This window comes from Balaenoptera ricei, chromosome 3 (genome assembly GCF_028023285.1).
Source record: "Balaenoptera ricei isolate mBalRic1 chromosome 3, mBalRic1.hap2, whole genome shotgun sequence".
NCBI lineage: Eukaryota > Metazoa > Chordata > Mammalia > Artiodactyla > Balaenopteridae > Balaenoptera > Balaenoptera ricei.
The window spans coordinates 178,109-205,293 of record NC_082641.1 but is presented as its reverse complement, the minus strand read 5'-3'; the positions used below and the strand labels follow the sequence as shown (position 1 = coordinate 205,293).

General features: G+C 61.7%; 1 protein-coding gene across 3 annotated transcripts in view; it reads left to right on the top strand.

The window, feature by feature from the left end:
- The window catches only part of SLC9A3 (solute carrier family 9 member A3), a 40,853-nt gene extending 14,136 nt beyond the window's left edge, over positions 1 to 26,717 (top strand). Inside the window, exons 2-17 of one of the 3 annotated variants that reach the window (XM_059916045.1) lie at positions 11,221 to 11,523; positions 13,309 to 13,469; positions 14,887 to 14,965; positions 15,603 to 15,780; positions 16,415 to 16,635; positions 18,128 to 18,330; positions 18,781 to 18,870; positions 18,971 to 19,041; positions 20,020 to 20,149; positions 21,332 to 21,447; positions 21,947 to 22,076; positions 22,278 to 22,454; positions 22,587 to 22,659; positions 23,163 to 23,276; positions 23,576 to 23,816; positions 24,350 to 24,426. In XM_059916045.1, coding sequence (XP_059772028.1) covers positions 11,221 to 11,523; positions 13,309 to 13,469; positions 14,887 to 14,965; positions 15,603 to 15,780; positions 16,415 to 16,635; positions 18,128 to 18,330; positions 18,781 to 18,870; positions 18,971 to 19,041; positions 20,020 to 20,149; positions 21,332 to 21,447; positions 21,947 to 22,076; positions 22,278 to 22,454; positions 22,587 to 22,659; positions 23,163 to 23,276; positions 23,576 to 23,816; positions 24,350 to 24,353 — 2,291 coding nt within the window. In that variant the 3' untranslated portion in view covers positions 24,354 to 24,426. The other 2 variants (XM_059916042.1, XM_059916043.1) reach the window with 2 other exon arrangements.
- Positions 26,718 to 27,185: the final 468 nt, after the last annotated feature.

Below are 27,185 nucleotides of genomic sequence, written 5' to 3'. Positions count from 1 at the left end.
CGAAACGTAGCCTGGAATAGCACAGATCACTGTTCCATTTCCTGCACAACCGTTCGTTTTACCTAAAGTTAATGATTGTCTGTGGTCGGTGGTGCCATTGTCTACGTACTTAAATAACTCCCTGCCCCAAACCCCTGCAGGCTGCTGTGCTGCACAGCACTCCAGCCCCGTGTCTGCTGCTTTGTCCTGAGACACCAGGTGCCTGGGCTTCCCTCTGCCAAACACAGCACCGGCCCTCCCGTCACTCTGCCCTCCATGGGGGCACCCCACCCGGCATCCCATGCCTTCTGTCTTGGGGAGCCCCTCTTTGGTGGACCCATTCTCCACCAAATGTGACTTCCCCCCCTTCCTCTGGGGACTGGCTGTGCAGTGGAGGGTGACATCGACCGTCCTGAGCAGACTGACGACCTACTGGATTCATGCTGGGGACCCCTCCCCTCTCCCCTCCCTCCTCCCGCCTCCTCTCCCCAGTAATGATGTGCTTTGAGGCAGATCTCATTTCGTCTGTCGCGCTTGGTGCCCAGAAGCACAAGCCTTTCATCCGGAGACGTTTGTGGCTGCTTCGTCCGTGTCTCTCCCTCTGTCCCTCTTCTAGCTCCTTCTGAGAGAACCTGTGTTGTCCTTTCTACTCTTGAATTTTCTCTCCTGTGTTGGTGTCTCTGTCTTTTTCCTCTGTCTTCTGAGAGAGCCTTTTAACTTCATCTTCCAACACCTCCATTGAGTTTTGTTGTTTTTTTAAATATTTATTTATTTATTTAGGCTGCGTCAGGTCTTAGTTGCGGCACGCGGGATCTTCATTGCGCCACGCAGGCTCTTTGCTGCAGCCCGCAGGCTTCTCTCCAGTTGTGATGCGCGGGCGCCAGAGTGGGTGGGCTCTGTAGTTTGCGGCACCTGGGCTCTAGCTGAGGCGCGCGGGCTCAGTAGTCGTGGCACACGGGCTTAGTTGCCCCGTGGCATGTGGGATCTCAGTTCCCCGCCCAGGGATCGAACTCGCGTCCCCTGCCTTGGAAGGCAGATTCTTTACCACTGGACCACCAGGGAGGTCCCTCCATTGAGTTTTTAGTTTCTGCTCCCGTATTTTCTCATATTAACAAGAGTTTGTAAATCGCTGAGTGCACTCTTTTGTCTAGGATGCAGCTTCTTTTCCCAGTGTGGACCTGCCTCTCCCTGCAGCGTTTCCTCACTTGCTCTGCTTGTGCTTTACATGATTCGGCCACTGGTTTTCAAGCCCAAGACCTCCCACGCCCCACCCCCCCCCCCCCCCCCGGCTGATCAGGCTGGGTCCGCGCACGTGGGGGCCGACCTCACGGTGCCCAGCAGGGAGCACGGGGGCTGCAGGGGTGGGGAGGCCAGGATGCCAGTGTCTTCAGACCCCCTCTTCCTGCTGGCCTGGCCAAAAATCTAAAAATAAAGAAAATAAATGACACCATTGCCCTTTTGTTTTCACCGGGCTTGGGAAGGAAACACTTAATCCACCTTCCTTGCAGGAATCTGATTTTCATCTTTACGACAGCCCAGAAAGGTCTAGACTGTCATCTTACGATAAGGAAGTCAAGTCTAAAAGAAATAAAATAATAACTTGCGAGTGACCGGCAACACAGGTCCCTCAGAACAGAAAGCCCTCGAATGTGCAGAAACCCTGTCTCTTGACCCCTCTGACAGGTGCTGTTCCTCTGGGTGGCCCCAGCACGGGGTGGGGGGCAGCTCCTGCCCTTGGTCCTGAGCCCCCTGCACGCGTTTGGGCCGAACGATGGGAACCTGGGGGTGCAAAGCAGTCCCAGTGAGGGTGTTGGCTGTGCCGTTCGCCCCCAGGGACAGTTTACATAGCTCTGTCCAGCTTTCCTCAAGACCCGGTGCCCGTGCAGGGTCCTCTGATGGTCTCCCCGCCCTTTGCCCTCTGCAGCACGGTGTCCATATCAGAAATCAATAGTCCCGTCGCTTCCTGCTGCTCTGGGTCTGGGCAGTGGCCTGTGACAAAGTCCTGGCTTCGGGGCCAGTGCTGGGAGCGCCCTGATAGCAGGGGCTGCGGTGACCCGGCAGCCACGTGAATGGCAGACGTGGTTTATGACACCTTGGGACATTGCCCACGCACTTTATCTGCACAAAAGACATCCTCAGAGAAAATGGCCTTGCTGAAATTTTTCACACGAAGGTATAAAGGTCAGCGAGATGTAACATTGCTCCTCTACAGGAAACCTGTTTCCAGATTCCCCGAAGCCGCGCCAGAGTGGAACAGCCTGCATCTTGGCTCCGGTGGACTTCCCAGTGAATTTGATCACTGCAGTCAGTCTCCAGACCTCCAGCCAACCAGCAGCTCCACTGAGGTCAAGACTTTTCTCCCCTCAGTGATGGCTCCCTGCGATGTAACTAACTTTATGTTCCTAAATCTTAGAACTCTGAAGAATGCCTCTTCTGGTTTGTTTAGCCTCCAGGGCCACCAGCCTCCAGCTTCCTCATTCTGTAAAAGCAGAGTCACCGAGCACATGCCATTCTGTGGCCCTTTTTACACCTCACGCAGAGAAAGGGAGTTTGTGTGGTGCCGACGCTGGGATCCGTGTGATTCTGATTTGGAAACCTTACCTCTACCTGCCTTTGCTGTTTTTGCTGCTGTGCCTGTCACAGCTCAAGTTCAATGAATTCTTTTGTGAAGTAAGGTCTCAGTGACCTGATTACCAGCTACCTTCAGCAATCATGCCCTGTGTGTCATTAAACTGACACCGTCAGCGTGAACCATCTGTGCCTTGGCCCTGCCGTGGTGCTCTGCTTGGGCCCAGGCCGTGGAGCAGCCCCTCTGCTCTCGTCTGCTGAGGGCCTGGCCCCAGACCCCACCCCAGCTCACCCCGAAGTCCAGGCGCCCACTTCACCTCTGACCTGCAGCTTTTAGGCCCTTCCCGCACCCAAACTTACCTGCCCTGGACCCTCAGCTTCACTTGAAGCAGAGCAATAGAAATCGTCTAATCTGAAGTAGTTCTCAAGTCTATAAATTGATATCTTTTATCAAATTGGGGACATTTTTGGTCATTACTTCTCCAGATTGTTTTCTACTCCATTGCCCTCTCGTCTCCTTCTAGGACTCCAATTTCTTCTGATATTGTCCCACAGGCCACTGAGGCTCTGTTTACTTTTTATCTTTCTTTTTTCTTTGTTCTTCAGATTGGATCATTTCTACTGTCATCTCTATCTACTATTAAGCCTATCCATTGACTTTTTTATTTCGGTTATTGAATTCTTCAATTCTAGAATTCGAACTTGGTTCTTTTAGATATCTTCTATTTCAAGGGCCAGCAGACTATGCCCATGGGCTGGCTACCAGTTTTTGTAAATAAAGTTTTTTTGGGACACAGTGGTGTTCATCTGTTTATATATGTTATGACCATTTTGTGCTATAGTGGCAGAGCTGAGTAACTGAAAAACAGAATGTGTAGCCCACAAGCCTAAACAATTTACTATCTGGCTCTTTTAGAAAAAAATTGCCAAATCCTGTTGTATTCCACTGGTGAGATTTACTATTGTTAATTCATTACAAGCATATTTTCCTTTACATTCTTGAGCATGGTTATAATAGCGGTTTTCAAGTCCTTGTCTGCTAATTCCAACATCTGGGTCATCTTGAGGTCTCCACTGATTTATGGATCCCATTTTCCTGTTTCTTCATATGTCTAGTAATTTTGATTTGTTTCCAGGACACTATGAATGATACATTGTAGAGACTCTGTATTCTGTTATGTTCCTCTGGAGAGCATTGATTTTTGTGGTGGGTGTTGTTGCTGCATTGTGGTTTTGCCAGGACTGGACCGAAACTCCAAATGTGTCTCCCTGTGGTGACAGCAGCTGAAACCTCTGAATTTTTGCTTCTGGCAGCTCAGGACCTGTCTCTCTTGTGTGTAATTCAAGGATCAGCCAGAGATTTCAAGAGTTCATGCACAGAATTTGGGGTTTGGCCTCTCAGGCTCTTTCCTTTCTGGGGTTTCCCCCCTCTCTTTTCAGCTCCTGTGGTTGCCCTGATCTCTAGCCTCTGATTTTTCAATCCAGTCAGACTGTAGGTTTCTATTTGAGTTTTAGCTGCTCTGCATGGCCCCAGCTGGGACCTGCCCTCTGAAAAAAAGCCATAAAAAAACAAGGAAATCGGCTGGCACTGGTCCCTTCCTCAGTGTGGAGAGCCCATCTGGTGTCTGCCTTCGTTTACTCTCTCTTCAGTGTTGTGTTTGTTGTGGGTATTTTTTCCAGAGCTCATGGTCATTACCCAGAGGACAGTTGGCTGGACAGCTATTGACAGTGGGTCCATTGCTGGGACAATGGGAACTACTCCACTGGCGCCCATCCATGGGGTGTGATTGTCATGAATTCTTCTCCCAAGTCTTTAAGTCAGAGCCAATCATGAAATCTTAAGAAGGCAAAGCTTAAAATGTGTGCTTCTTTGTATGTGGAGCACTTAGGAGCAGGCTGACACAGAAGAAGGATGGAGAAGCCTCTTGGGGAGAAGGGCGCTGCGTGTGGAGGGGGGCTGGCGGCTGCAGACCCAGCTGGCGCTGGGGCCAGGCCACTCACTCACGGCTTCACTTGACAACGCTTGTTAATTATTATCATTAATGCATATAATTATACGTGACATCACCAGTCGCACCTGCTGGGTGGTTGCTGCCTGCCCTGCAGGGGGTGGCATCCGGGGGGACGCCTCTGAGCCCAGGACGAGGGTCCTCGGGCCAGTGCCTGTCCTGGGAGGGGCTGCGGGGACCCCACGGCGCGACTGTAGAGAGTGCTGGAGAGTCAGCGCTGGGACCTGCGTGTGTGTCCGTGTCCCTGTGTGTGTCTGTGTGTCACTGTGTGTGTGTCTGTGTGTCACTGTGTGTGTGTCTGTGTGTGTGTTGCATGTGTCCCTGTGTGTGTCTGTGTCACTGCGTGGGTGTGTCTGTGTGTCTTTGCCCCTGAGTGTGTGACATTTCAGGTCCCACCCGGACCGCTCGTCCTCCCGAGCAGGGGGGGGTCCCCTGTGCATTCCAGTGACTGCCCATCTTTCTGCTGGAAGGGTTTCACCGTTCATCTGGTTACTTTGAAGCAGAGCTGGATTTACCAAGGCTCGTATGTGTTAAAGTAAAACCAAGGGATTTACTGTGCCGCTGCATTGCGTGGACTCAGCTGAATCCTGCTGAGAGGTCCCTGGGGGCGGTGGCCACAGAGGGCCTGACCCTGGGCCCCGGGTTCCCGGCCGCGTTCTGAGGGGGCGTGAGTACCGTTGGCAGTGACCTTCCCGGTGCCCGCCCTGCGCAGGCCCCCTCCAGAATGGCTGGCTGGTCGCGGGAGCCTCCCGACCTTTAACGTCAGTCCGAGGGTTTGTAATTAGAAGTAAACACACGTGTCCCTGCTGTTACCGTCCTGCAGCCGTGCTTAATTAGCTGTGACTCCCCAGGCCTTGGCGATCAGAGACCCGTGGGCTCGGAAGTCCCTGTTGGGAGGCCCGGCGGGCGGGCAGCTCCGGCCCGGCCTCATGCGGCTCCTCGGGGCCCTGCCGACGCGGCGCCCCTGGATTTGTGCTCCACAGAGACTGTGTCCTGTCTCCTGCGGTCGTTAGCGCTCTGCCGGGTCCCGGGTGTGTGTCACGTGCTCTCCCTGCATCAGCACCTGTAACACTTGTGGGGTCCCAGTCGCCCGCGAAGCTGCTGCCTGTGGGTCTCGGCCTGGCTCTGGCCCCGCGGCGGACGTGCACTTGGGCCCCACGTGGGCCCTTTACACATAGGGCGCGAGAGTCCCTCGAGGCCTCAGGCGGCCTCCACCCTCCCAGCCTAAGGGTTGGCTTCCCAGCAAATGCGGGCCCGATGGGGAGGGCGGCCCCCCAACTCGCTTCCCAGGGGCGCGGCCCCGGGACACAGGCCCTCGATGTCCGTGGCCCAGGCTCTGGGTTGGCCGGATGTGGAGGCCCCGGAGCTGCAGGGCCCAAGATACCGAGGGGGCTGCTCCGAGTTGCTTTGCGGGCCCTTCTGTCTTCGGAGGTAAAGGAGGCGAAGGTTGGGAGGGGGATGAGGACCCGCACGCCGCTGTTGGGGTCTTGGTGCCCCCAGCAAGGACCGGGGTGCCGAGGGGTGGCGGCGATGAGCCCCTCCACTGTCCTCGCAGCTTCCCCAGAAGACCCGGCCGTGCAGGGCCGCGGATGCTGGAAGGAGGGGCCCAGCACGTGCTCTGGCCGCTGTCTCCACCCCGTCATCCCCGCCGTCTCGCAGAAGCTGCGACATGAGTGACCGTCCTAACCATGCACAGTCTGCAGCTGAAGGAAGGGTCTGGCCTGCAGGGACCTGCCCCACCGGGAGCGGCCTCCCTCCCGGCTGGTGGACGGCATCCTCAGGCAGACGCGGACGCCCAGGGCACCTGCAGCTTGGCCCACCAACTCCTAAAACGCCCATTATGGGCTTAATGGCTGAGCCACTAACAAATTGCCATTTAAAATCAATCAAGTCTTCAGTTTAATTAGCTCATTACAATGTGGACTGCCATCTGATGGTGGTCACGGGAGAGCCACCCGCGGGCCTGACTGGGCCCGGCTGGCGGGACGGCTCGTGAAGAATTCCCATCAAGCAGAGACCCCGGAGCTCTGGGCGAAGACGGAGAATGGGGACCCCCTGCAGACTGTTGCTACCCCTCCCCCCAGACCAGAAAGACAAACCAGGAACCAGGGGCCAACCTGATGCCAGAGGTCTCGGACCACAGGGGAGGGACAGCGCCGTCCGCCCCGATCGCTCGCTCAGGGGAAGGCACGTGGACCCACACAGGCAGCAAGAGCGTGTCAGGCCGTTCCCCCCACACCTGAGAGGCAGAGGCTGCGGACAGAGCTGCGTGGCACGGGGCGGCAGGGGCTGACACTGAAGCAGGAGGGAAGGGAGCGAGGGAGGGAGGAACCCCCTGGAATAAAACGTCACCCAAGAAACAGAAGGAAAGTCCCCGTGGAGCTTTACATCACAGACAAGGGCCAGAATACAAATTCAATAAGACAGGAGCTCAAATTGAGACAATAAAATGGTGCTGAAAATATCAAGGGGATTTTCCTAGCTAAGAAAACTGGAGAAGAACTAACACGGTGAGATCTGAGAAATAAACTCGGAACAGCAGGAGCCAGACGGAAGTCTTGGAGGCAAACCACCGGCCGGACAAAACGTCTGAGAGGTTGTGGGTGGCAGGCGGGCGGGAGCCAGCCCGGTGACTCCCTCCTCCCGGCGCATTTGCTGGACTCCGTGGGACTCCGCGGTCTGCCCGGAACCGACTATGAGCAGTGAGCCTGCGGCAGACGCGTAGTTAGCGCAATGCCCTCGGGGAGCCGGCCTGGCCACTGCCGGGGGACGGGGATGCCTCCTTGAAATGCAGGCTGAGCCAACGTCCCCAGTATCAGAGGAAGAAGGAGAATCAGCGCTAAGATATACCCTTGCTACAAGGATGCTCTCAAAGACAAAACATCTTCTGACAACCAGACAGAAAAAGCAAGCAAACAGGCAACCACACGGAGAAGTAAAGTAAAAACCGGGCTGGTCCGGCCCGTCCCCCGGGTCTGCAGGAGGCTAGGGGCCCAGCTGGGCAGACACCCGCAGACGTGAGAAGGTGGTGCCGACCTCTGGCCCCCAAGGGAGACGGGTGCTGAGACTGTCTGGGCGAGGGCCTTGCGGCGGAGGGAATGGTGGGGTCCTGACACCTGCAGGGGCTGGAGCGGCCACGCTCACTCGTGGGATTTCGGGAGCCTTTCGCTCCGGAGTTGGGCAGGTCCTTCAGTTTCAGGACTATTTTTAAATATTTTCTTTGTGAAATTCAAGTAAAGTTAAATTGAACATCAAACATTCAGTAGAAAACATAGGAGAAAGGATGGCTTTTTAAAGCATAACACAAAACTCAGAAGCCATGGAGCAGACCAACAGATTTACCTAAACAGGAGACATCTGCCCACAGCAAAACCTGAACAAGAAGCTAAGTGACCACACCTTTGAAGTGGAAATACACCTGCGCCGGTGCGTGAAGAGCTGCCCGCCGGTAAGAAAAGGCGGATAACCCAGTGACGCGGCAGCAAAGGCCGTGGATACATGGTTCACGGAAAAGGAAGAAATGTCTCCCGAATGGGAAGAGACGCACAAACCTCACTCAGGATAAGAAAGTCAGGTTAAATCTCCCAGGAGATGCCGTCTCCCACCTGCCTGGGATGAGGGACAGGTGACCACCGCCCCCAGCCCCCGCCGTGGGCAGGTGAGACAGGCATCTGTGCAGGACACAGGGGAGCGCTCAGTAGGCCCCGCCGTGCACAGAGGTGTGTGTCCAACACCGCCAGACACAGAAGTTGGAACGGCACGCCCGTCCGTCCACACTGTGTGTGTATGTATTTCTTTCTCAATGGGTAAAAGGTTCAAATCACTTTTTCTGGGCTTTCAGGGCTTCCTTCCAAGCAAGAGCATCTGGTGTGAAGTCAGCCTGTGTCTCATCCACCCGTTTTCCAAATTAATAAGATTTTCTGGTAACCGGCTGCGGTACAGGAATGTGGCGGAGGATTAGGACTCCGAGTTCCCAAGGGGCCGAGTTTTGTTGCTGTTGTTAAGGGCCACCTGGCTCCTCGGCACCTTCCCGCCCCGCTGGCCCCGCAGTTGTCAGAGGTGATGGAGATCCGAGGTCCACTCGGAATGTCTAATCTGGGGAGACATTCGGCTAAAGACTGAACATGAGCCCCAGGACCTGAAGCCAGCCCTGGGCCGCCCCCCTCTGCCGCCTTGGCAGGGGGTTCGCTAGGGGTCAGCGGTCACTCGTGCTCCATGCCTGGCCCTGGGCCCAACGACCCGCAGTGCTGGCCTCAGCTTCAGGGGGCCCCCAGACCAGCGGGCACCGAGGGGGTGAAGGGGCAGTTGAGGGGCCGTCCCAGACGTGACCTCTGCTGGAGCCTGGCCAGGACGGGAGAACAGCAGGAGACACACATTTCGTGGGGAACGGCAGCTCCGGTGAATGGGGTGGGGTCCGGGGGGCGGCCCTCCGTGCAGTTTGCTCCGGGCTCGCTGGGAGCTTGGCGGGCAGGAGCGGATGCCGCCCGTGCCCCAGAGAAAGGCGCGGCCTCACAACTGCCCAGCAGGTAGGGGACTCGGGACGCGCCTGCGGCTCCGGGCGGCTTTTCTAAACTCGGCTCCCGGCCGCCGAGCCCATCGGGCAGGAGACGAGAGGACGAGCCCGCCGTCTGTGGACTTCAGGGAACGCCTGGGAGGTGCCGAGGAGGGGCGAGAGCCCCAGGCCTTTCTATGAGAGCACAGCTCCCGAGCGGCCGTCAGAGCCCAGCGCAGACTCCTGGGCCCGGGCCCTGCTGATCCTGGTGTCCGGGGGGGGCCTGGGACCTGCAAGGGTTCTTGCGCTGCCCTGTGCACTTGGCTGTCGGGGCCAGGAGCCACGGGGCAGAGGGGGCGCGGGGCACGGCCTCCCAGGTCTCCTCCCAAAGCCTAGGGCGGCCCCGACCGACCGTCACCCAGCCCAGGGTGCGGGAGTGTGCCGTCAAGGGAAGACGCGTCTCTCCGCGTCCTCGCCGGGCGGCCAGGGGGAGCAGGTGCTGCCAGAATGGGGCTCTGGGGCGCCGGCCCGTCTTCCCCACGTCAGGGCCCCTCCGACGCTGGGCTCAGAGAGCCCCTCCAGGGGGACGTGAGCCTGCCAAACCCCGATGCCCCGCGCTCACGGGCAGGGCAGGGCTGGAGGACTTGCAGGGAGCTGGGGCTCGCGCTCAGACATGGCCTCCCTTGCGGTACCCGCGGCGGCCACCGAGGCCTGGTAACTGCGTCACGTGGAAACGTTGAGGCATCAGCCTCCGGGCCTTTGAGTCTCCCCACGAAGGCAGGACCGCTCTGCTGGCTCCTGGGCGCCTCTACTTGGGGCAGCAGCTGCCCTCACCCACCTGCCACGTGTGAAAACTTTCAGAGGAAGAAGCTCGCTCCCAAATCAAAATGTTCAGCTGGTGCTGGGGCACCAGCGGGTCCTCGGGTCCTGGAAGCAGTGCCCGTTCTACCTCCACTGGCTGAAACCTGACCCTCCCTGGGCCACAGAGCAGGACCCGCGCCTGTCACGCTGCGTCTCAACCAGACTCGGAGAGGACCGTCCGGGGGACGAGGAGCAGTGACCCGGGCCCTCCTTCCTTGGGGAGCCCCCTTGAGAGCCAGCACCTAACCCCCAGATGTCCCCTGGTTACCAGCGAGGACACAGGCCAGGGGCAGGGTGCAGGGCGCCTGGATCAGCACCCGTGGGACCCAGCCCAAGAAGTCTTCCCTGAGACAGCTGGGACGGGCCAGCATGGGTCAGCCTCTCCCACTGGACGCCCCGCCTCCTGCTGCTCTGGGGTCCTTGCCTCTCAGGAGACAGCTCTCCTTAGAATACAAAAGAAGACCTCTCAATAAACAGAACTTGCGTGAGTGAAGAGAACTATCTCAAACTCTGCTTAAGCTGAAGAGTCCACCTCTTCTGTCAACATTCCAACTATTTTGAAATCAGACCTAACACAGGATTCTTATCACTTTTTTCCCTGAGTCTTAAAATAGAACAAAGGAGAAATGGCCCCAACTGTTGGAGTGCACGCCTCCCCCGAGGTCCTGGCAGGGTTGACAGGTGAGGGGGCCGTGGCTGGGGAGACCTCTGCGGCCCCGCTGTCCCCCGAGCGCGTGACTGTGGTGGCGGGGCTGATTGCTGCTGGGGACCCCTAAGGCCCTGGCCTTACAAGGCTCTCGGCCTGGGCGCTCTGACCCCAGGAGAGCCAGGCAGAGGGGACGGCCGGCGTGGGGTCCCTCCACGGAAGATCAAAACACAGCTGGGCTTCAAGCAGGGTGAGGGTCCTGGTCACCAGGTACGGCACAAGGGATGATGCCGGAGGGCATCAGTGGGGCCCGGGGGCCTGCAGGCCCTGCACGCTGCCCACCAACCTGGGCCTCCGTCCCCCAGCCACCATGCAGCCCCTCTGGCCTATCACAGGGGGCTCCCTGTGGAGGGGGGCCATTCTCTGAGCAGGAGGCAGGGGGACATCTGAGGAGGGTGTCCTTGGGGCCAGGGGGACTGGCAGGACCTCCTCTGTGGCCACAGACCCGGATGTTGGGCCTTGTTTCCCGAGTTCATGTCTGTCCTGTGGTGCCAGGCCGGCCCCCTGGCCCTCCCCTCCCCACCTCCGTGGGGGTCCCGGCCCCCCCACCGCCCATCCCTCCCCCGTGGGGTCCCGGCCCCCCTGACCCCTCCCCTCCCCCGCAGGCTTCCACCTGTCCCACAAGGTCACCAGCGTCGTCCCCGAGAGTGCACTGCTCATCGTGCTGGGCCTGGTGCTGGGCGGCATCGTCTTGGCGGCCGACCACATTGCCTCCTTCTCGCTCACACCCACGGTCTTCTTCTTCTACCTGCTGCCGCCCATCGTGCTGGACGCCGGCTACTTCATGCCCAACCGGCTCTTCTTCGGCAACCTGGGCACCATCCTGCTGTACGCCGTCATCGGCACCGTGTGGAACGCGGCCACCACCGGCCTGTCCCTCTACGGCGTCTTCCGCAGCGGCCTGATGGGTGAGTGGGCACCGCCCCCAACCAGGGGGCTCATGGAGGGTCCTGGGGGGTCCTCAGGGCGGGCTCCAGGCAGCCTCATTTAAGAAAGCTCAGGACGAAGAACACAGACCTTAAAGGGGGGGTGAGCTTAGGGGTCATCAAGAGATGTCACCAGTGGCCACTTACCCCTCCTGGCTTGTAAGTCATCAATAGCCGGTCCACGCCCGGCCCCAGGCTGAAGCACGTGTCCTGCTTGGGAGTAAAGTCTGATCCGACCGGGTCAGGCAGTGGGTGGGGCAGTGGGAACGACCCAGCTGCTGTCCCTCCCCCTTGGCAGGGAGATGGGGTCCAGCCTCAGTCCCCCATCTCCAAGAGGCCAGGGGAGGAAGAGGAGGCCCCTCTGGCAGAGGCCGGCATCCGAGTCCCACGATTGTGGAGCCCAGGTAAACCTGCACCTGAGCAGAAGCTTTGGGTGTCATCTCTACTCAAACCGGCAGGGAAAAGCCACGCCAGCTTCTCCTCTGTCACCGTGGCATCTGCGTCTCCTGCCCCCTCCCCTGCCGGGGTTTCCTGCCGTTCTGGTTACTAACCTCGGCCCTGGCATACCTCCGAGGTGCACCCCACCCACCTGGGAGCTGGCCATTATCCACCGGGGAAACCGGAGCAGGTGGGGCCTGGGCTCACCTGAGGCCTCGCACAGATGTGCCGGATTGCACAGCCCTAAACGCAGCCCGTCCCGGGGCGGCTACAGCTGCCCCTGTTTGCCTCCGGGGTCTGCAGCTTGAGCTCCTGGCATCGGGGACCACTGGGGGTGGGTGTCGGCAGCCCGGGCACCAGTCCACGCTCAGCCTTGGCCTCAGACACTTCCACCAGCTGAACCAGACCCAGAGCCAGGCCGTCTGACTGAAGGAAGGGCATGGCACCCCCCGAGCCCCACGGTGGGGCTCACGACCTACCTTGAAATCGCAGTGACAAGACTATTAAGAAACAGGGACCAAAGGTCCCCTGTCTGGAGGAGTCACCTCGGGACTTTGTCCTCACCCCATGGGGAGCGTGCACTTCCGCGAGCCCCCGCTGCCATCCGGCACCACCCCCAGGCCCAGCTGGGAAGCCCACGAAGGCTGGCATGGGGCCGCACGCGCCTGGCCAGGCCTCCCAGACGCCTGAGCGGCAGGGGCCGTGTGAGTGCAATTAGACTGCTTTCATCGGCGGTGCCTTTAGGTAGTTGGGACAGTCTAAGGCCATCGGGCCACCTCCGGCTCCTGGGCCCAAGGGTAGGTCTTGGGGTTTGGAGCAGGCATTCCTGCTCCTCGAGGGGCCACAGCTGTCTGAGGCCTGTGCTCAGCCCCTGGGACATAGCTGGTCAAGGCTGGGTGTCAGCCAAGGTCATGGAGCAGAGCAGCACCCAGGGGACACGCAGAGCCGGGGCCCTGCAGCCTGGAGGACAGCGGTGGGTCTCTGCTGCCCGGCGGCCGGGCTCCAGGCTCTGAGGTGCGGCCCAAGGCCAGGGTGCGCCTCCAAGGAAGGGTCACCTGGGGGGGCATCTGGGCACAGCGGCCCAGCACCCAGAAGCTCTGGGCCATAGAGAGGCCCTGCAGGTGGGCAAGGCCGTGGCGGAAATGGGGTCCTGGAACACACAGCCTGGCGGCCGTGAGCCCACAGTGTGGTCCCGGGACCTTCCTGGCAGGGCTGGTGGGTGGTGGACTGACCCGCCAGGGAGGGGGGCAGGCTGCACCCCCCACCCCGAGGCTCTCCCGCCTGGGAGGCTGGCCCCGGGCTCTCCCCCACGGCCCGCTCCTCTTCCAGGAGACCTGAACGTCGGGCTGCTGGACTTCCTCCTGTTCGGCAGCCTCATCGCCGCCGTGGACCCAGTGGCTGTCCTGGCAGTGTTTGAGGAGGTGCACGTCAACGAGGTGCTCTTCATCATCGTCTTCGGGGAGTCGCTGCTCAACGACGCCGTCACCGTGGTGAGAGCACAGGGGGAGGAGGCACCTGCCTCTCGGGGCCACTGCGCTCGCCCCGCCATCGCCTCTGCCGGGCTGTCCTGCTCCAGGGCCGCCTGACTCAGAATGACCGGCGGCTCTGGTCAGAGCGTCATGGTTCTTAGACCCCACTTCACACCTTCGCAGTTAGCGACGTCACTGCTGAAATCCCACGAGCACTGTTCCCAGCTTTGGGTCCCGGCCGGGGCCCCCGTTCCCGACTGTGGAACCGGTGGGTGATCACAGTCTCACGGGAACCACGGAGGGGAATCAGCTGCGCTGCCGGGTGCCTGCGACCCTGGCGGCTGGCAGGGGCCCGCGTCAGCTCCGTGCGGGGGGGACAGAAGGTGCAGGCAACGGGAGGCGGCTGTGACTGGACATCGGCGTCCCCACCCCCGACACCGGGCCGTGGGCTCCGGGGCAGTGAGGTCCCGGGCGGGGGCAGCACAGAGCCGCCTTCCTTCCCCGCCTCAGCCGGCGGTGCGTCTGGGCACCTGCCCGCTGGCGCCCGGCCCGCGGACTCGCAGACGCAGCAGACGTGCAGTCTCCTCTTTGCTCTAAAAGCCCCACGCTTTCGTGTCTCGTAGAAGCGGGAACTTCTGCCCGGGCCAGGGAGCTCTTCACTTGACCCCTCCGTGAGGCTCATGTCCCCAGGACCCCCGTTCCCGTAAAGAAGCGGGGCGGCTGTGGTCTGGTCCCGTGACCTTCACGGCTGCGCCGCGCCCGCAGTCCCTGTGTATCGGCACTGCGTGGGTTTCCTGCCGTTAACACAGCTTTGCAAAGCGCCCCTTGAGGGCCCTCTCCCCCGCTGGAGAGCACAGACTTGGGAGCACAGAGACAGGTTTCTTCCCAAGGGGCCTGCAGCCCACCCCGGGCTGCCCCTTGGGCCCCTGCCCCGGACGTGGGGCCACTGCATCGTTTAGGAGCTCAGAGAACACAGCAGCGCCCACTCCCGAGGCCTAGCATGAGGTGTTGGGCGTTTATCTCAGCGTCTTGGCAGGATAAGGTTCACATGTCAACAGGCAAAGATGCCCCGGGTGCCTCCCCGCAGTCAGGGCCCAACATAGCAGCAAAGTCGCTGAAGATGAAACTCTGGGTGTTTCCTGGGAAATGACGTTGAGGATTGTGACTGTGGGCTGGCTTCGTGGTCGTCCTGCTTAGCCGACGGTGGGAAAGGCCAGGTTTTCTCTGAAGGTTCTCACTCCTCCCAGGCTGCTCTCCTGCCCCCAGACCCCACACTGCTGCCGGGATGATTTCCTCCCCGGGGGTTTTCGGTTTCTGTTCACACGGCTGCCACAGTCCCCTCACTCAGCTCAAGTTCCACAGGGCCTGGGGCCCGAGGCAGGGAGGGGTCAGCGCTGACCGAGGGCTGATGGTGTCCCGTCTACCTCTGTCCCCGCAGGTCCTGTACAACGTGTTTGAATCTTTCGTGACGCTGGGTGGTGACAAGGTGACTGGTGTGGACTGCGCGAAAGGAATAGGTGGGTGACTGGCGGGGCCGTGCATCAGGGGAGAGCCGGGGCCGGTCTCTCCTCCAGAACATGGGCCCCGCAGGGCGGTGTCTGTGACGGCCTGGGACCCACAGCCCGGGTAGGAAAAGGCGTTTCCACTTCCAAGTCTCGGCCACAGGTCCCTCCCTCCCCCTCGTGTTTCACTAACACGATTTGATCAGGACCCAGGCACCCTGGGCGGCAAGGGTCATCGCCCCATCAGGCCCACGAGGAGGACGTGGATCCCGTATCCTGGGGGTCCTGGGCATTTCTCTGGGCAGGGATAGTGACAGCTGGCTGTCCCTGGGGGCCCAGGACCCAGTCCTTGCTGCCAGCGCTCCGCCCAAGGGCCGCTGGTCTCAGTGCTGCCTCCACGGGGGCGCAGCCGGGCCTCCCTCGGGCGCAGGGCTGTCCCCTCTCCAGCTGTCCCTGTGGAGGCCGGAGCCGACACCCGGCCTGTCTCTGTCCTCCGAGAGAATCAGCCTCTTGTTTGCTGAGCTGCTGGTGCCTCGGGGGGTCAGCGGGAGACCTCGATGAGGAATGGCCCGGAAGGCCGGCGGCCAGCTCGCCCACGCCGCGGCCACAAAGGGCCATTCAGGGGCCAGCGCCGGCATCCTTGCCCTTGCAGTGTCCTTCTTCGTGGTGAGCCTGGGGGGCACGCTGGTGGGGGTCGTCTTCGCCTTCCTGCTCTCGCTGGTGACGCGCTTCACCAAGCACGTGCGCATCATCGAGCCCGGCTTCGTGTTCGTCCTCTCCTACCTGTCCTACCTCACGTCAGAGATGCTGTCCCTGTCGGCCATCCTGGCGTGAGTCCCCCCTTGCCGGTGGGCCACGGCCTCGGGGTCCTGGGCCTTGGGGGTGGGGTGGCTGCAGGCCGGTCACCCAACCTGGCCCCCACGTGCCAGGCGGACCCGCCCAGGGGAGGGGTGGCCCGTCTCCCGCCTGGTCTGCCTGGCCCACTTCCCCACGCCGAGTGGGAATTCACTGTGGGCGCAAAGAATTCGATCTATTCAGTCTCTTCAGTAAGGAGTTGGCGTTTTCACAGAACTGTCCAGGGGCCGCAGCGCCTGCTCTGAGCAGCCCCTCCCGGGGCTCTGGGTCTCAGAGCTGCCCCGCTCTAGGGTGTGGACAGAAACCGAGGCGGCCCACTCTCCCGCGGGAGTGCGGGGCCCAGGCCTCCAGAGGCCCGTAGACAGTGTCGGGGCACGGGGGCCGACACGCCCAGCGTGGGGCACCGAGTCCTTAGGAGGACCCCTGTGCTCACGAAGAGGAGGGCTGACCAGTGGGGCGGACGTTCATCTGGGACGCAGAGGCCCTGAGGTGCCGCCCGCCCGGAGATGGGCAGGTACCAGGCCTTGGAGACGGGCCCTTAGCCCCACGGGGTCCGGTGGGAGCTGAGCCTCGGCCCGAGACCTCACGGTGGGCCAACCCGTCCCTCAGCATCACCTTCTGCGGCATCTGCTGTCAGAAGTACGTGAAGGCCAACATCTCGGAGCAGTCCGCCACCACGGTGCGCTACACTATGAAGATGCTGGCCAGCGGGGCCGAGACCATCATCTTCATGTTCCTGGGCATCTCGGCCGTGGACCCTCTCATCTGGAAGTGGAACACAGCCTTCGTGCTTCTGACACTGGTCTTCATCTCTGTGTACCGGGCCATTGGTGAGGGTGTGGGGGGCATGGGGGGCATGGGGGGCAATGGAGGGAAGATGGGGAAAAGGGGGGGATGGGAGGAGGATGGGGGATAAGGGGGAGGATGGGGGATGGGGAGATGGGGGATGGGGACATGATGGGGGGATGGTGGGGAGGATGGGGGATGAGGGGGAGGATGGGGGATGGGGGGTGATAGGGATGGGAGGAGGATGGGGGATGAGGGGGAGGACGGGGATGGGAGGTGATGGGGGGATGGGGACATGATGGGGGGATGGTGGGGAGGATGGGGGATGAGGGGGAGGATGGGGGATGGGAGGTGATAGGGGTGGGAGGAGGATGGGGGATGGGAGGAGGATGGGGGAGGAGGGGGAGGATGGGGGATGGGAGGTGATAGGGATGGGAGGAGGATGGGGGATGGGAGGAGGATGGGGGGATGGGGGATGGGGACATGATGGGGGGATGGTGGGGAGGATGGGAGGAGGATGGGGGATGAGGGGGAGGATGGGGGATGGGAGGTGATAGGGGTGGGAGGAGGATGGGGGATGGGAGGAGGATGGGGGGATGGGAGGAGGATGGGGATGAGGGGGAGGATGGGGATGGGAGGTGATGGGGAGATGGGGGGATGGGGACATGATGGGGGGATGGTGGGGAGGATGGGAGGATGATGGCAGGGTGAGGGGACACAGTCGGGCAACAGCAGGGATTGGTTGCAGGGAGTCTGTAGAACCAGGGACATGCATTTGCCCCCAGCCCCCAGCCCCATAGCCCAGTGAATGGCAGGTTCAAGAGACCCTGGGGAGCCTCAGGCTGGCCTGGCCACTGGTCCTCCTCAGTGAAGGGACAGGCCTTCTCACAAGCTTGTAGCCTCACGACTGAAATAGGACAACCTAGAGGTCACAGTGGAAGGTTCCAGAACCCAGGGGAACCCACATGGCTTCCCACTGACTCACTCTGTATGTGGCCACTCGGGGACAGCATCAGTCACCATGGCACGTGAGAGGCAGGAGCCCTTGCTGCCCGCACCCAGCTCAGGTCCCTGGTCCCTGGTGTGCGGCTCTGACCCAGGGCCAGGGAAGGGAGGAGACGAGAGACGGTCCAGGTGGCCCCCACCCGCTCTGCCCACAGTCACTGAACTGAGGGCTCCAGGGAGCAGATGCTCCACAGGCAGGTGGCATCTGGTCCTGGAGCTGCTGGGCAGTTACACCCGTGGTCACAGTGAGACCTGAGAACTTCCAGAGCTGCTGGGGGCAGAGCTGTGGGGTGTGCGGAGGTTGGCCGGTGGCCCAGAGGGCAGGGGCCTGGGTCCAAAGTGGACAAAGGGACTTGGCGGGAGGGGGCTACAGGGTGGAGTTTCCTGGTCCCACGTGCAGAATGCGGCTGTTGGAGGAGGGGGTTTCCCACCGTGGCCCCTCCTGCACCGCGGCTGCAAGGAGGGCCTCAGCAGGGATGGAAGGGCTGCGTCCCCCTCCCAGAAGTGCTGAGCGCACACTGGACCCTGCAGGTGTCGTCCTGCAGACCTGGATTCTGAACCGGTACCGGATGGTGCAGCTGGAGATCATAGACCAGGTGGTCATGTCCTACGGCGGCCTTCGTGGGGCCGTGGCTTATGCCCTGGTGGTCCTTCTGGACGAGAACAAGGTCAAGGAGAAGAACCTGTTCGTCAGCACCACCATCATCGTCATCTTTTTCACTGTCATCTTCCAGGTACTGTGCCCTCCCCTCCCATAGTGGGCGGGACCCACTCTCACAGGCTCCAGGCCCAGTTGGGTTTGATAATTTTAGTAACTAGGAGCAGTTTTGTAGGTTTTCATGTGGCCCCACTGGGGATGCAGCACGACTTGGCCTAAAAACGTCCTTCCTCGGTTGTTGCTGGTTAGCGAAACCCCAGTTAATATTTCATTGGCCAGACATGCCCAGGAAGGGCCCCACTTCGCCTTGCTTTTGGCTAATCTAAGGAGCCGGCCAGGGGCCTCCGAGGGTGTCCGGTGACCCGCAGGTGGCAGGGGCTCCTTCCCGCCGGGAGGTGGCACAGACCACCTGGAGCCTGGCTAAGGGGCGGCTCATTCCTCCCCATGTGGGTGTGGGTGGGTTTTGGCTTGGTGGGCCACAGTGGGGCCTGCTCCAGACTCAGGGTCCGGGTGCCCTGTCTTCTAGGGCCTGACCATCAAGCCCCTGGTGCAGTGGCTGAAGGTGAAGAGAAGTGAACAGCGAGACCCCAAGCTCAACGAGAAGCTGCACGGCCGGGTAGGGGTAGTGGGGAGAGGAGAGGAGAGGAGGGGGGAGGGGGAGGGGGAGGGACGGGTCTGTCCAGGTGATGCTGACCCACTTGCCTTTCCTCCCAAAGGCTTTTGACCACATCCTCTCAGCCATCGAGGACATATCAGGGCAAATTGGACACAATTATCTCAGAGATAAGTAAGTGGCTGGAGTGGCCCCTGGCCGAAGTGAAATAGGAAAATTCAGAGGCACGTTTGTCTCGGCTGTTAGTCCCCCTCCTCCTTTAACTGATGACTGCGGGACCCCCAGGCTAGAGAAGGAATCTCTGGCATCACCATAAACCTAACCCCACAAAGCCCTAGTGACCTAAGAATACTGCCCTCAAAGGAGCCAGAAGCCACTTGCCCACTTGTCTGGGTCCCCCCTCCTCCCCCTCCTGCCCCTTCTCCCGCTGGAGCTCCCTCCTCCCCCAAAGCCCACTTCTCCTCCTAGAATCCCTCTCCTTCTTTTCCTGGGAACCCCCTTCCCTCCTTTAGATCCCCTCCTCCCCCTGGGCACCCCTGTCCCCCCATGTCCACTGTGCCCATTCAAGTCTGGCCCAGCCACCTCCTTTTCTGACCCAAATAACCCAAATATTCGATTTGTGTTGGAGTTAAAGTCTCCTTCTCGGCAGGCTAGTTCTCTAAGTGTGAGAGCTCAGGTGGCTTCTCCCAGCCTACCACTGGTGCAGGTAAAATGCGCCCCGGTCACTGTAGCCAGAGCCCCAGGCCCCGCCCCTGCCGGCCCACCCCGCCCTCCACCCATCTTTCTAGAGGGTTAGGCAGTCACAGGAAAACTGCTTGCAACATCGCATTAGAGAAGGTGTAATCCCACTTTTACGCACACACTAATGAGCAATGCCGTGACAGGAAGGCAGGAGCAATGCACACGACTGTGAGGCGGGCGTTAGGTGGCAGCATGGAGGCTTACGTCTTTTCTTTCAAAGCTCGCCTGTGTGGTTGTCACAGGAAATGGAAATCAAGGTGTCCTGTCCCAGCAGCCAAACACTGTGTCCATCCCGAGTCTGGATGGTGGGAGGGGGACCCCTGGTACCCACAAATGCCACCAGCGTTCCTCTGTCCTGGGGCCTCACCCAGGCCCTGCCGAGCGCTGACAGCTATTGGTTTGACCCCCCAGGTGGTCCAATTTTGATAGGAAATTCCTCAGCAAAATCCTTATGAGAAGGTCAGCTCAAAAGTCACGAGATCGGATTCTGAATGTTTTCCACGAGCTCAACTTGAAGGATGCCATCAGCTACGTGGCCGAGGTACCAGACATCTCGTCTGCTCTTTTTGTTGGAGTCGGGGTTGAAGCAAGACAGACACAGATGCGGACAGCTGCTGGGGTCCGCACAGTGGGCCTCAGGGTCCTGCACCCCGAGGCCCCGGGGTGGGGCTGGGGGCAGCTGGCGGGCGACACACTGTCTTCTTGATGCCTTAGCCGCGAGTTCACCTGAGCTCCCAGGTCCTCAGGCACTCCCGAGGATGGGTTATGTCACAGCCCCCAGTCTGTGGCGCTGGTGGGTCTGAGGTCGCAAACCCCAAAATGCACAAGCTCCAGGCTCCAGCAGGGGCGAGGCCAGGGGATGGAAGCTACTGGAAGGACTGTGGTCTGCACCTTCCACCCTGGCTGAGAAAGTGCAGCGCACGAATCCCGGCCCCTGTGACTGTAATGCCTCCGAGGCCTCGCAGCCTGAACGGGGCTGGGAAGGCGGGAGGTGTTCTCCTGGTGGCGTCCCCCGCTGCTGGCTGCACCCTCTCTCCTGGGGACCCTCTGCGGCCCCCAGTCCCCACGAGGTAACACAGGCTCCCAGCAGGGCGCCAGCCTCCCCTCCACCCGCTGCTGCCACGTTGGTGCCTGGGACCCAGGCCTGTTGGCGCCTCCCTGCTCAGACCAGACACGGTGGCATGTCCACCGGGCTGTGCCTGTGAACGGCGGCCTCTGGCAGGCCCGCCCGCAGCATCCGCTCTGCCGTGGCGGGCTGGCCCCCGCCCGGCCACCCTTCCCAGCTCCACCCCCCTCTCCTAGGGCAGCCCAGCACACGGTGCCGCATCCCGCTGGGCAGTGGGACTTCCGTTCTCCCAGGGCTCTGCTCTGTGTGGTTTTAATCTGACTCTGGAGGCCTGGGGGTTCCCTTCTGGGGTAAACGAGGGCAGCTGGTCTGGAGCCCCCAGTGGGGACAGGGCCACCTTCCCAATCCCGTGGGGATTCGTAGTGTCTTCCCGACACTCCCCGAGGTGCACCAAGGTGCCGTGTCCTTCGCACAGTCGTCTGCGAGCCGTCCAGCTCCAGCACGGCCTCCACCACGGCTTCCAGGGTCTCGGCTCTCCCGTGGCTGCAAGGTGCCTGGGGGCCCGCGCACAGCACCTCGCAGCGGCTGGGGCCCTCTGGCCCCACCCGGCTCTCTGCAGCCAGGCCGCGGGTGCTGACGAGGCTGCCACCTCCGCAGGGAGAGCGCCGCGGGTCCCTGGCCTTCATCCGCTCCCCCAGCACGGACAACATGGTCAACGTGGACTTCAGCACCCCGCGCCCCTCGACCGTGGAGGCCTCCGTCTCCTACCTGCTGTACGTGCCCCAGGGCTGCCACGGGCCAGGCTCTCCCCGGGCCCCCCGACCAAGCCGCAGGCACCAGCAGTGGGCACGCTGGGGCTCCCGGCACGGAGCGGAGGGGGCGTGGGAACGGGGCCAGAGCCCCCGCCCCAGATTCCCCCGTAGTGTCAGTCGGTGCTGGTGTCTGCACTGATGCAGAGGCAGCAAGGCAGGGCCGGGCGGCAGATTTAAGGCCGGAGGCCTCATTGGGAGTGCCCCCTACCCCCGCCAGGAAAGACAGGGCCGCCGGTCCCGGATTTCAGGCCTCCGGCCTCTGCTCGGCCGGGTTGCTTGACTGGGGCTTGCGGCCAGCTCAGGGCTATTCTGGACATCACCCGCCGGCAGCCATGTGCCGGGGAGAAGCCCGGGGCTTTGGAGGGGCGGGTGCACTGCTAGGAGGCCGAGAAGCCCTAGGGGGGACGGCCCCCAGGCCCCAGGGTGCGTCGCAGCGTGCGCTCACCGAGGCCCCGCACAGGAGGGAGAACGCCAGCGCCGTGCGCCTGGACATGCAGTCCCTGGAGCAGAGGCGACAGAGCATCCGCGACACGGAGGACATGGTCACTCACCACACACTGCAGCAGTACCTGTACAAGCCCCGGCAGGAGGTGGGCGTGCCCGGACCCCTCCCGCCGGAGCCGAGGGCGGGGCAGCATTCTCGCCCCCTCGCCCCGCCCCGGACAGGGCGGGTCCTTACTTAGCGCAGGACGGCTCCAGCAGGCGGGGAGGGGGCAGGGGAGGGTCGGGGCTCGGTCCCCAGGCTCGCGTCCGGGCGCAGCCGTGACTGTCCTGCCCCCCTCCTCCCCCAGTACAAACATCTCTACAGTCGACACGAGCTAACCGCGGACGAGGACGAAAAGCAGGACAAGGAGATCTTCCACCGGACCATGCGGAAACGCCTGGAGTCCTTCAAGTCGGCCAAGCTGGGCGTCAACCCGCACAAGAAGGCCGCGAAGCTGCTCAAGAGGGAGCGTGTCCAGAAGCGGGTGAGGGGGCCACGCCTGGGCTGAGCCTCACCGAGGGGGGTGCCCTGGCGGCAGGGCCGGGGGTCTCCCGGGGGGTGGACAGGCGGATCGGGCACGCCCCAGAGCTGTGAGCAGTTCCCTTCTGTTTCTCAGAGGAACAGCAGCATTCCCAACGGGAAACTGCCGATGGTGAGCCCCCTGCACGACTTCACCATTACGGAGAAAGGTACGGCTGGGCCGGGGCAGAATCGCTGGTCAGCGGGAACTCAGGAACGCGCCAGGGGCAGGCGGGTGCAGAGGGCTGTCCTTCCAGGGAGACCCTTCCCCTCGGCACCCAGGACCCTCCTGCACAGGCTGCTGCCCTGCTTTTCCCGCTGCAGCCGCTCTGGTGGGCAGTGCCCTGGAGCTGGGCTCCGCACCCCCTTCCCCTGTGGCCACGTGGTCCCAGCCCCTCCCTTCCAGGTTGCCCCCCTCCTCAGAACGGCCAAGTGTGGCCGGGGTGGGGGGAGCAGCGGGAACCCCCGGTGTGGTTCCCTTTGCCCACCCCCGTGCTGGTGCGACCACAAGGGCACCGCCGTCCATGAGCTGCCCAGAGGCTGCTGGGTGCGGTGGAGGCAACGCCAGCACTCGGGCCCGGCAGGCTGGCCCAGGGCGCTGGTCAAGAGTGTGGGACGAGGTCGTCTGCGCCTCCAGCCTGTTCCCCTCATGCTGCCCCTTCCCTGCCACCAGATTTGGAACTTCCAGACCCTGAGGAAGCCCCCAGCTATGATGCCGAGGAGATGAGTGGGGGGATCGAGTTCCTGGCGAACATCACGCAGGACACAGCGACAGACTCCCCCTCAGGTGAGGGGACGGCCCTCTGCTACCCCAGAAACGATCACGGGCGGGAGGACTGGGCTGTCGAGCGCTGGGTCCACGTGGCTGCACAGTTGTGGGCAGCAGGCCGAGGCTCTGCTCTGCAAGAAGGGAGAGCGAGAGCCGGTGGAGGGCCTGAGACCCCAAAGGCCCGTGACCCTGACCTTCCAGGTGACCTTCCAGGTTGCGGCCGCCGGACGAGCTGGTGTCTGACCCCAGGGCAGCTCCCTCCCTCTCGGCCCTCGGGTGTGCCTGGGGAGCTGATGAGCCGCTGCCCTTTCTCCTAGGAATTGACAACCCCGTGTTTTCCCCGGACGAGGACCCCGGCATCCTCTCTGCGGTGCCACCCTGGCTGTCTCCTGGGGAGACGGTGGTGCCCTCCCAGAGGGCCCGCGTGCAGATCCCCCACTCTCCCAGCAACTTCCACCGCCTGGCACCCTTCCGCCTCAGCGGCAAGTCCGTGGACTCCTTCCTGCTGGCCGACGGCCCCGAGGAGCAGCCCCACGCCCCGCCCGAGTCCACACACATGTAACTGGCCCCTCTAACCCCGCCTCTCTCCTCTGCTCCTCTCGCAGCGCCTGCCTCCTCCCGCCTGGACCTGAGCTTCTGCACACTCTCTCCGGCAGCTGCCTGCCTCCTTCTAAGCCTGTTCTCACAAGCCTCTTGTTCCAGCGCACGTTTCTTAAAAGACCCATCTGACTTCCTGCTTCTCCAACCGAGCGGGGTGGGGGATCACTGCTGTCGAAGGACGTGACTGTTTTAGGCTGTCGGTTAGGAGAACGTGAGCTCAGAGGGGGCGGGGCACAGGGAAGCGGAAGGTGCTTTTCTCCCTGAAGGCCCGCGGCCCTGGAAAGCCCACTGACAGAAGTGAGTCCAGGAGAGACCCTCACACCGAGGGCAGTGCAGGGGGGCTCCCCGAGGGCCGGCGCCTCTGCGGCAGTCTTCTTCCCGCGGCTTCGCCTCCGGGCCTCGCACCCTCCTCGGGCCTGGGGTGTGGTCCCCGGTCCCGCCTGGGCGGGGGGTGCCACGCTTCCGCGCGCTCACGCCGGCTTCTCCCGCAGGTGACACCGGCTCCGACGCGCCGCTGACTGGACGCTCGTCCCCGCGCGACGCCCCGCCCGCCGCCGAGAAGCCCCCGCGCGTGCGCGCCCCGAGCCCGGCCCCGCCCAGCCCCGCGAACGCCCCGCCCACTGCGCCGCCCGACCCCGATACGGGAGCCGGGCCTGCTCCGGGGGCGGGGCCAGAGCGCCGCGGGCTACTTGGTGCGCACGCGCGGTCGGCGGCGGCGCGCCGCGTGCATAGCCGGCGCTCTTTCCAGCGGCCGCGCGCGCGCCGCCGTCCCGCGTTGCTCAAGCTGTCTTCGCTGCAGCCGTCGTGCTACGCGCCGCCGCACGCGCTGGAGCAGGAGGAGACGCCGCTGTGATGGCCGCCCACCAGGGGTCTGCACGCACGACCTCGCTCCCCGGGGGTGTGCCGCACGGCCGCGCCCCTCTGGGGTGTCCACCCCCCCCCCCATGGCCGCGCTCCTCGGGGGGGCTCTCCGCCCCCATCACGGCGGCTTTCCCGGGATCTGCACCCATTACCTCGCCCCGGGCGATAACCTCGACCCTCACGACCTCGCCTTCCAGGGGTCTCTACCCCCGCCATAGCCGCCCATCCGGGGGTCTGCTCCTATGGCCGTGTTCACCTGGGGCCGTGCCCTCCATGGCCTCACTCCCAAGGGGTCTTCCGGTCGCCTGGAGTAGCCCTGGACGCTCACCCATCCACTTGGGTGCTGGGGTGGGCAGGAGCTGGACTCCCCGGGGACCAGCTGTGCAGCAAGGCCTGAACCTCGGCACTGCATGGGGTTCTTGCAGAGAGGCCGCTGCGGGCCAGGAAGTGGGCCGTGAGCCTCCTCCACCTTCTGGGAGGCCTGGGCAGGTGCCCTTGCCGGGAGACTCCATTGTGGGCCCTCTGTCCCCTGCCCTGGATTTGAACTGAGCCGGCACTTGTGTGTTACTGTTTCCACAGTCACCCCTGACTCAGGGACAGTCTGTGCTTGAGTTCTTGCCACCAGTGTCCATTCTCATCACTGCTGGGGAAACAGACCCAAACCAGATGAGATTTGCCCACTGTGATACCCACCCAAGACTCCAGGCCAGGCTGGCCTCTCCCAAAGCCCCCAGGCTTCTCACCTTGGGGCAGCCCCGACTCCAGGGTGGGATGCGGGATATCTTCGTGTCCACTCACCAGGTCTTTGAACCACCTGTCACCTTAGGGACTGTAGGTACAGCTGCAGAAACATTCTTCGTTTGCTCATCCTTTTTGTGCTGAGATTCCCAGAGCCCAGCCCTCGCCCCGCAGACACCCCAGTCTCAGTACGGTGGCTTCTGGGTCTGTAGGCTGATGTGCGGATCTGCTCACCACGTGAGCCGCTCACTCAGCCGTCACCAGGACAGGAGTGACACACGGTTTGCAGTACTTGTGCCCACACTCGCAGCCACTGTGACCCACTCTGTGAGCACAAAAGCCAGCCATTGTCTGACCCACAGACCAAGGCACATGCTCCGTCCACTCACTGCAGGAGTGGTTCATCCAGAGCAGGCTGGCCAGTCCAGACTCCACAGCCCAGCCAGCCCGGCATCTCCAGCTGCCTTAACAACTCCCCTGGACCGCTGGACCCAGATCTGATTCCCGGCTGCAGGGCCAGAGGCTGAGCCGGGGAGAGCAGCTCTGGACGGCCACTCGACACAGTAGAGAGTAAACCTGCAGGTGGCCAACCTCTCCTGGGCCGGCTCTGCAGCCGGTGTTTTCTGGGATTGGGAGGCAGGCTCTCTGTGACCGGCACAAGCTGAGCACAGCATCGTGAAGGTTCCAGGCCGGACATTTCAACCTGAAAGACTGTGTTTGGTCTGTGACACGGTGTTATAAACCCTAGTACTGTGGATACATTTCATAAATGAGAATCCTAGCTGTTCTTGTCATTGTAAAACAGAATGTAAACAGTCTTATGAATGTATTTCCTTAGGAAAACTTGTAAAAATTTTTATTAGGAAAGAATTCTTATTTATTTAATACCGAACTTTGGCCTACTTTGTGGTAGACCATAATGTACACAAATTTAGGGGTCACTCTCACTTCTGTATTTTCTTGAAAATAATTTTGTTACAGTGCTCACATACTGTGTACTATTGATCTCTATTGTTAAAGGAGATTTAGTGGAGAAATTTCACTGAAACTGGAATTGGAATGTATTTTAAGCTATAAGTGGTGAAGATTGTGAATGCTAATTTTGTGAATGTAGTCTAGTCAAGCTTTGTGTGACCCGAATCACAATCCGCGTGCCTTATCAAAGTCCTGCCCCATGTGCTGTCGGCAGCGTCTGGGCAGCGCCCACCACAGACCCTACAACAACTGCTTGATCAAGTCCATTAAAAACGTTTCAAGGCGTTTGGGAGAAAGCTTTGTTGACAAGTGAGAGTTCATGTCAAGGAGGCTTTAAGGAGCCGTCTCCGGCAGGCAGACTGTAGCCTGGCCCTGAAATTAACGCGGACGCGCCTGTGCGTGCGTGTGCGCCCGCATGCGCGTTAGGGTCAGGGGTAGCGGAGGCTGCGGCCCAGCCTGGGCCCTGGGAGCCAGTCCCTCCTCAGCAGAGGCTGGACACGCGCCACTCTGGCTTCTGGGGCAGGGGCAGCCCACCCGGCCAGAGTGGGAGGACCAAGCACCTGTCCCAGGCGTAGGCCTGGGGCTGAAAAGAGGTGGGTGGGGACAGCGGGGTCCAGAGCCTGGGGGGCAAGGAGGCGGCTCTGCAGGCTTGAGACGAGGCTGGTGGGGGAGGCAGCAAAGTGGGCGGACCCGCCCCTACATGTCCTGGGGGACCCCGTCCCCCAGGTGGAGCCGCCCGGAGCTGTGGGTCAT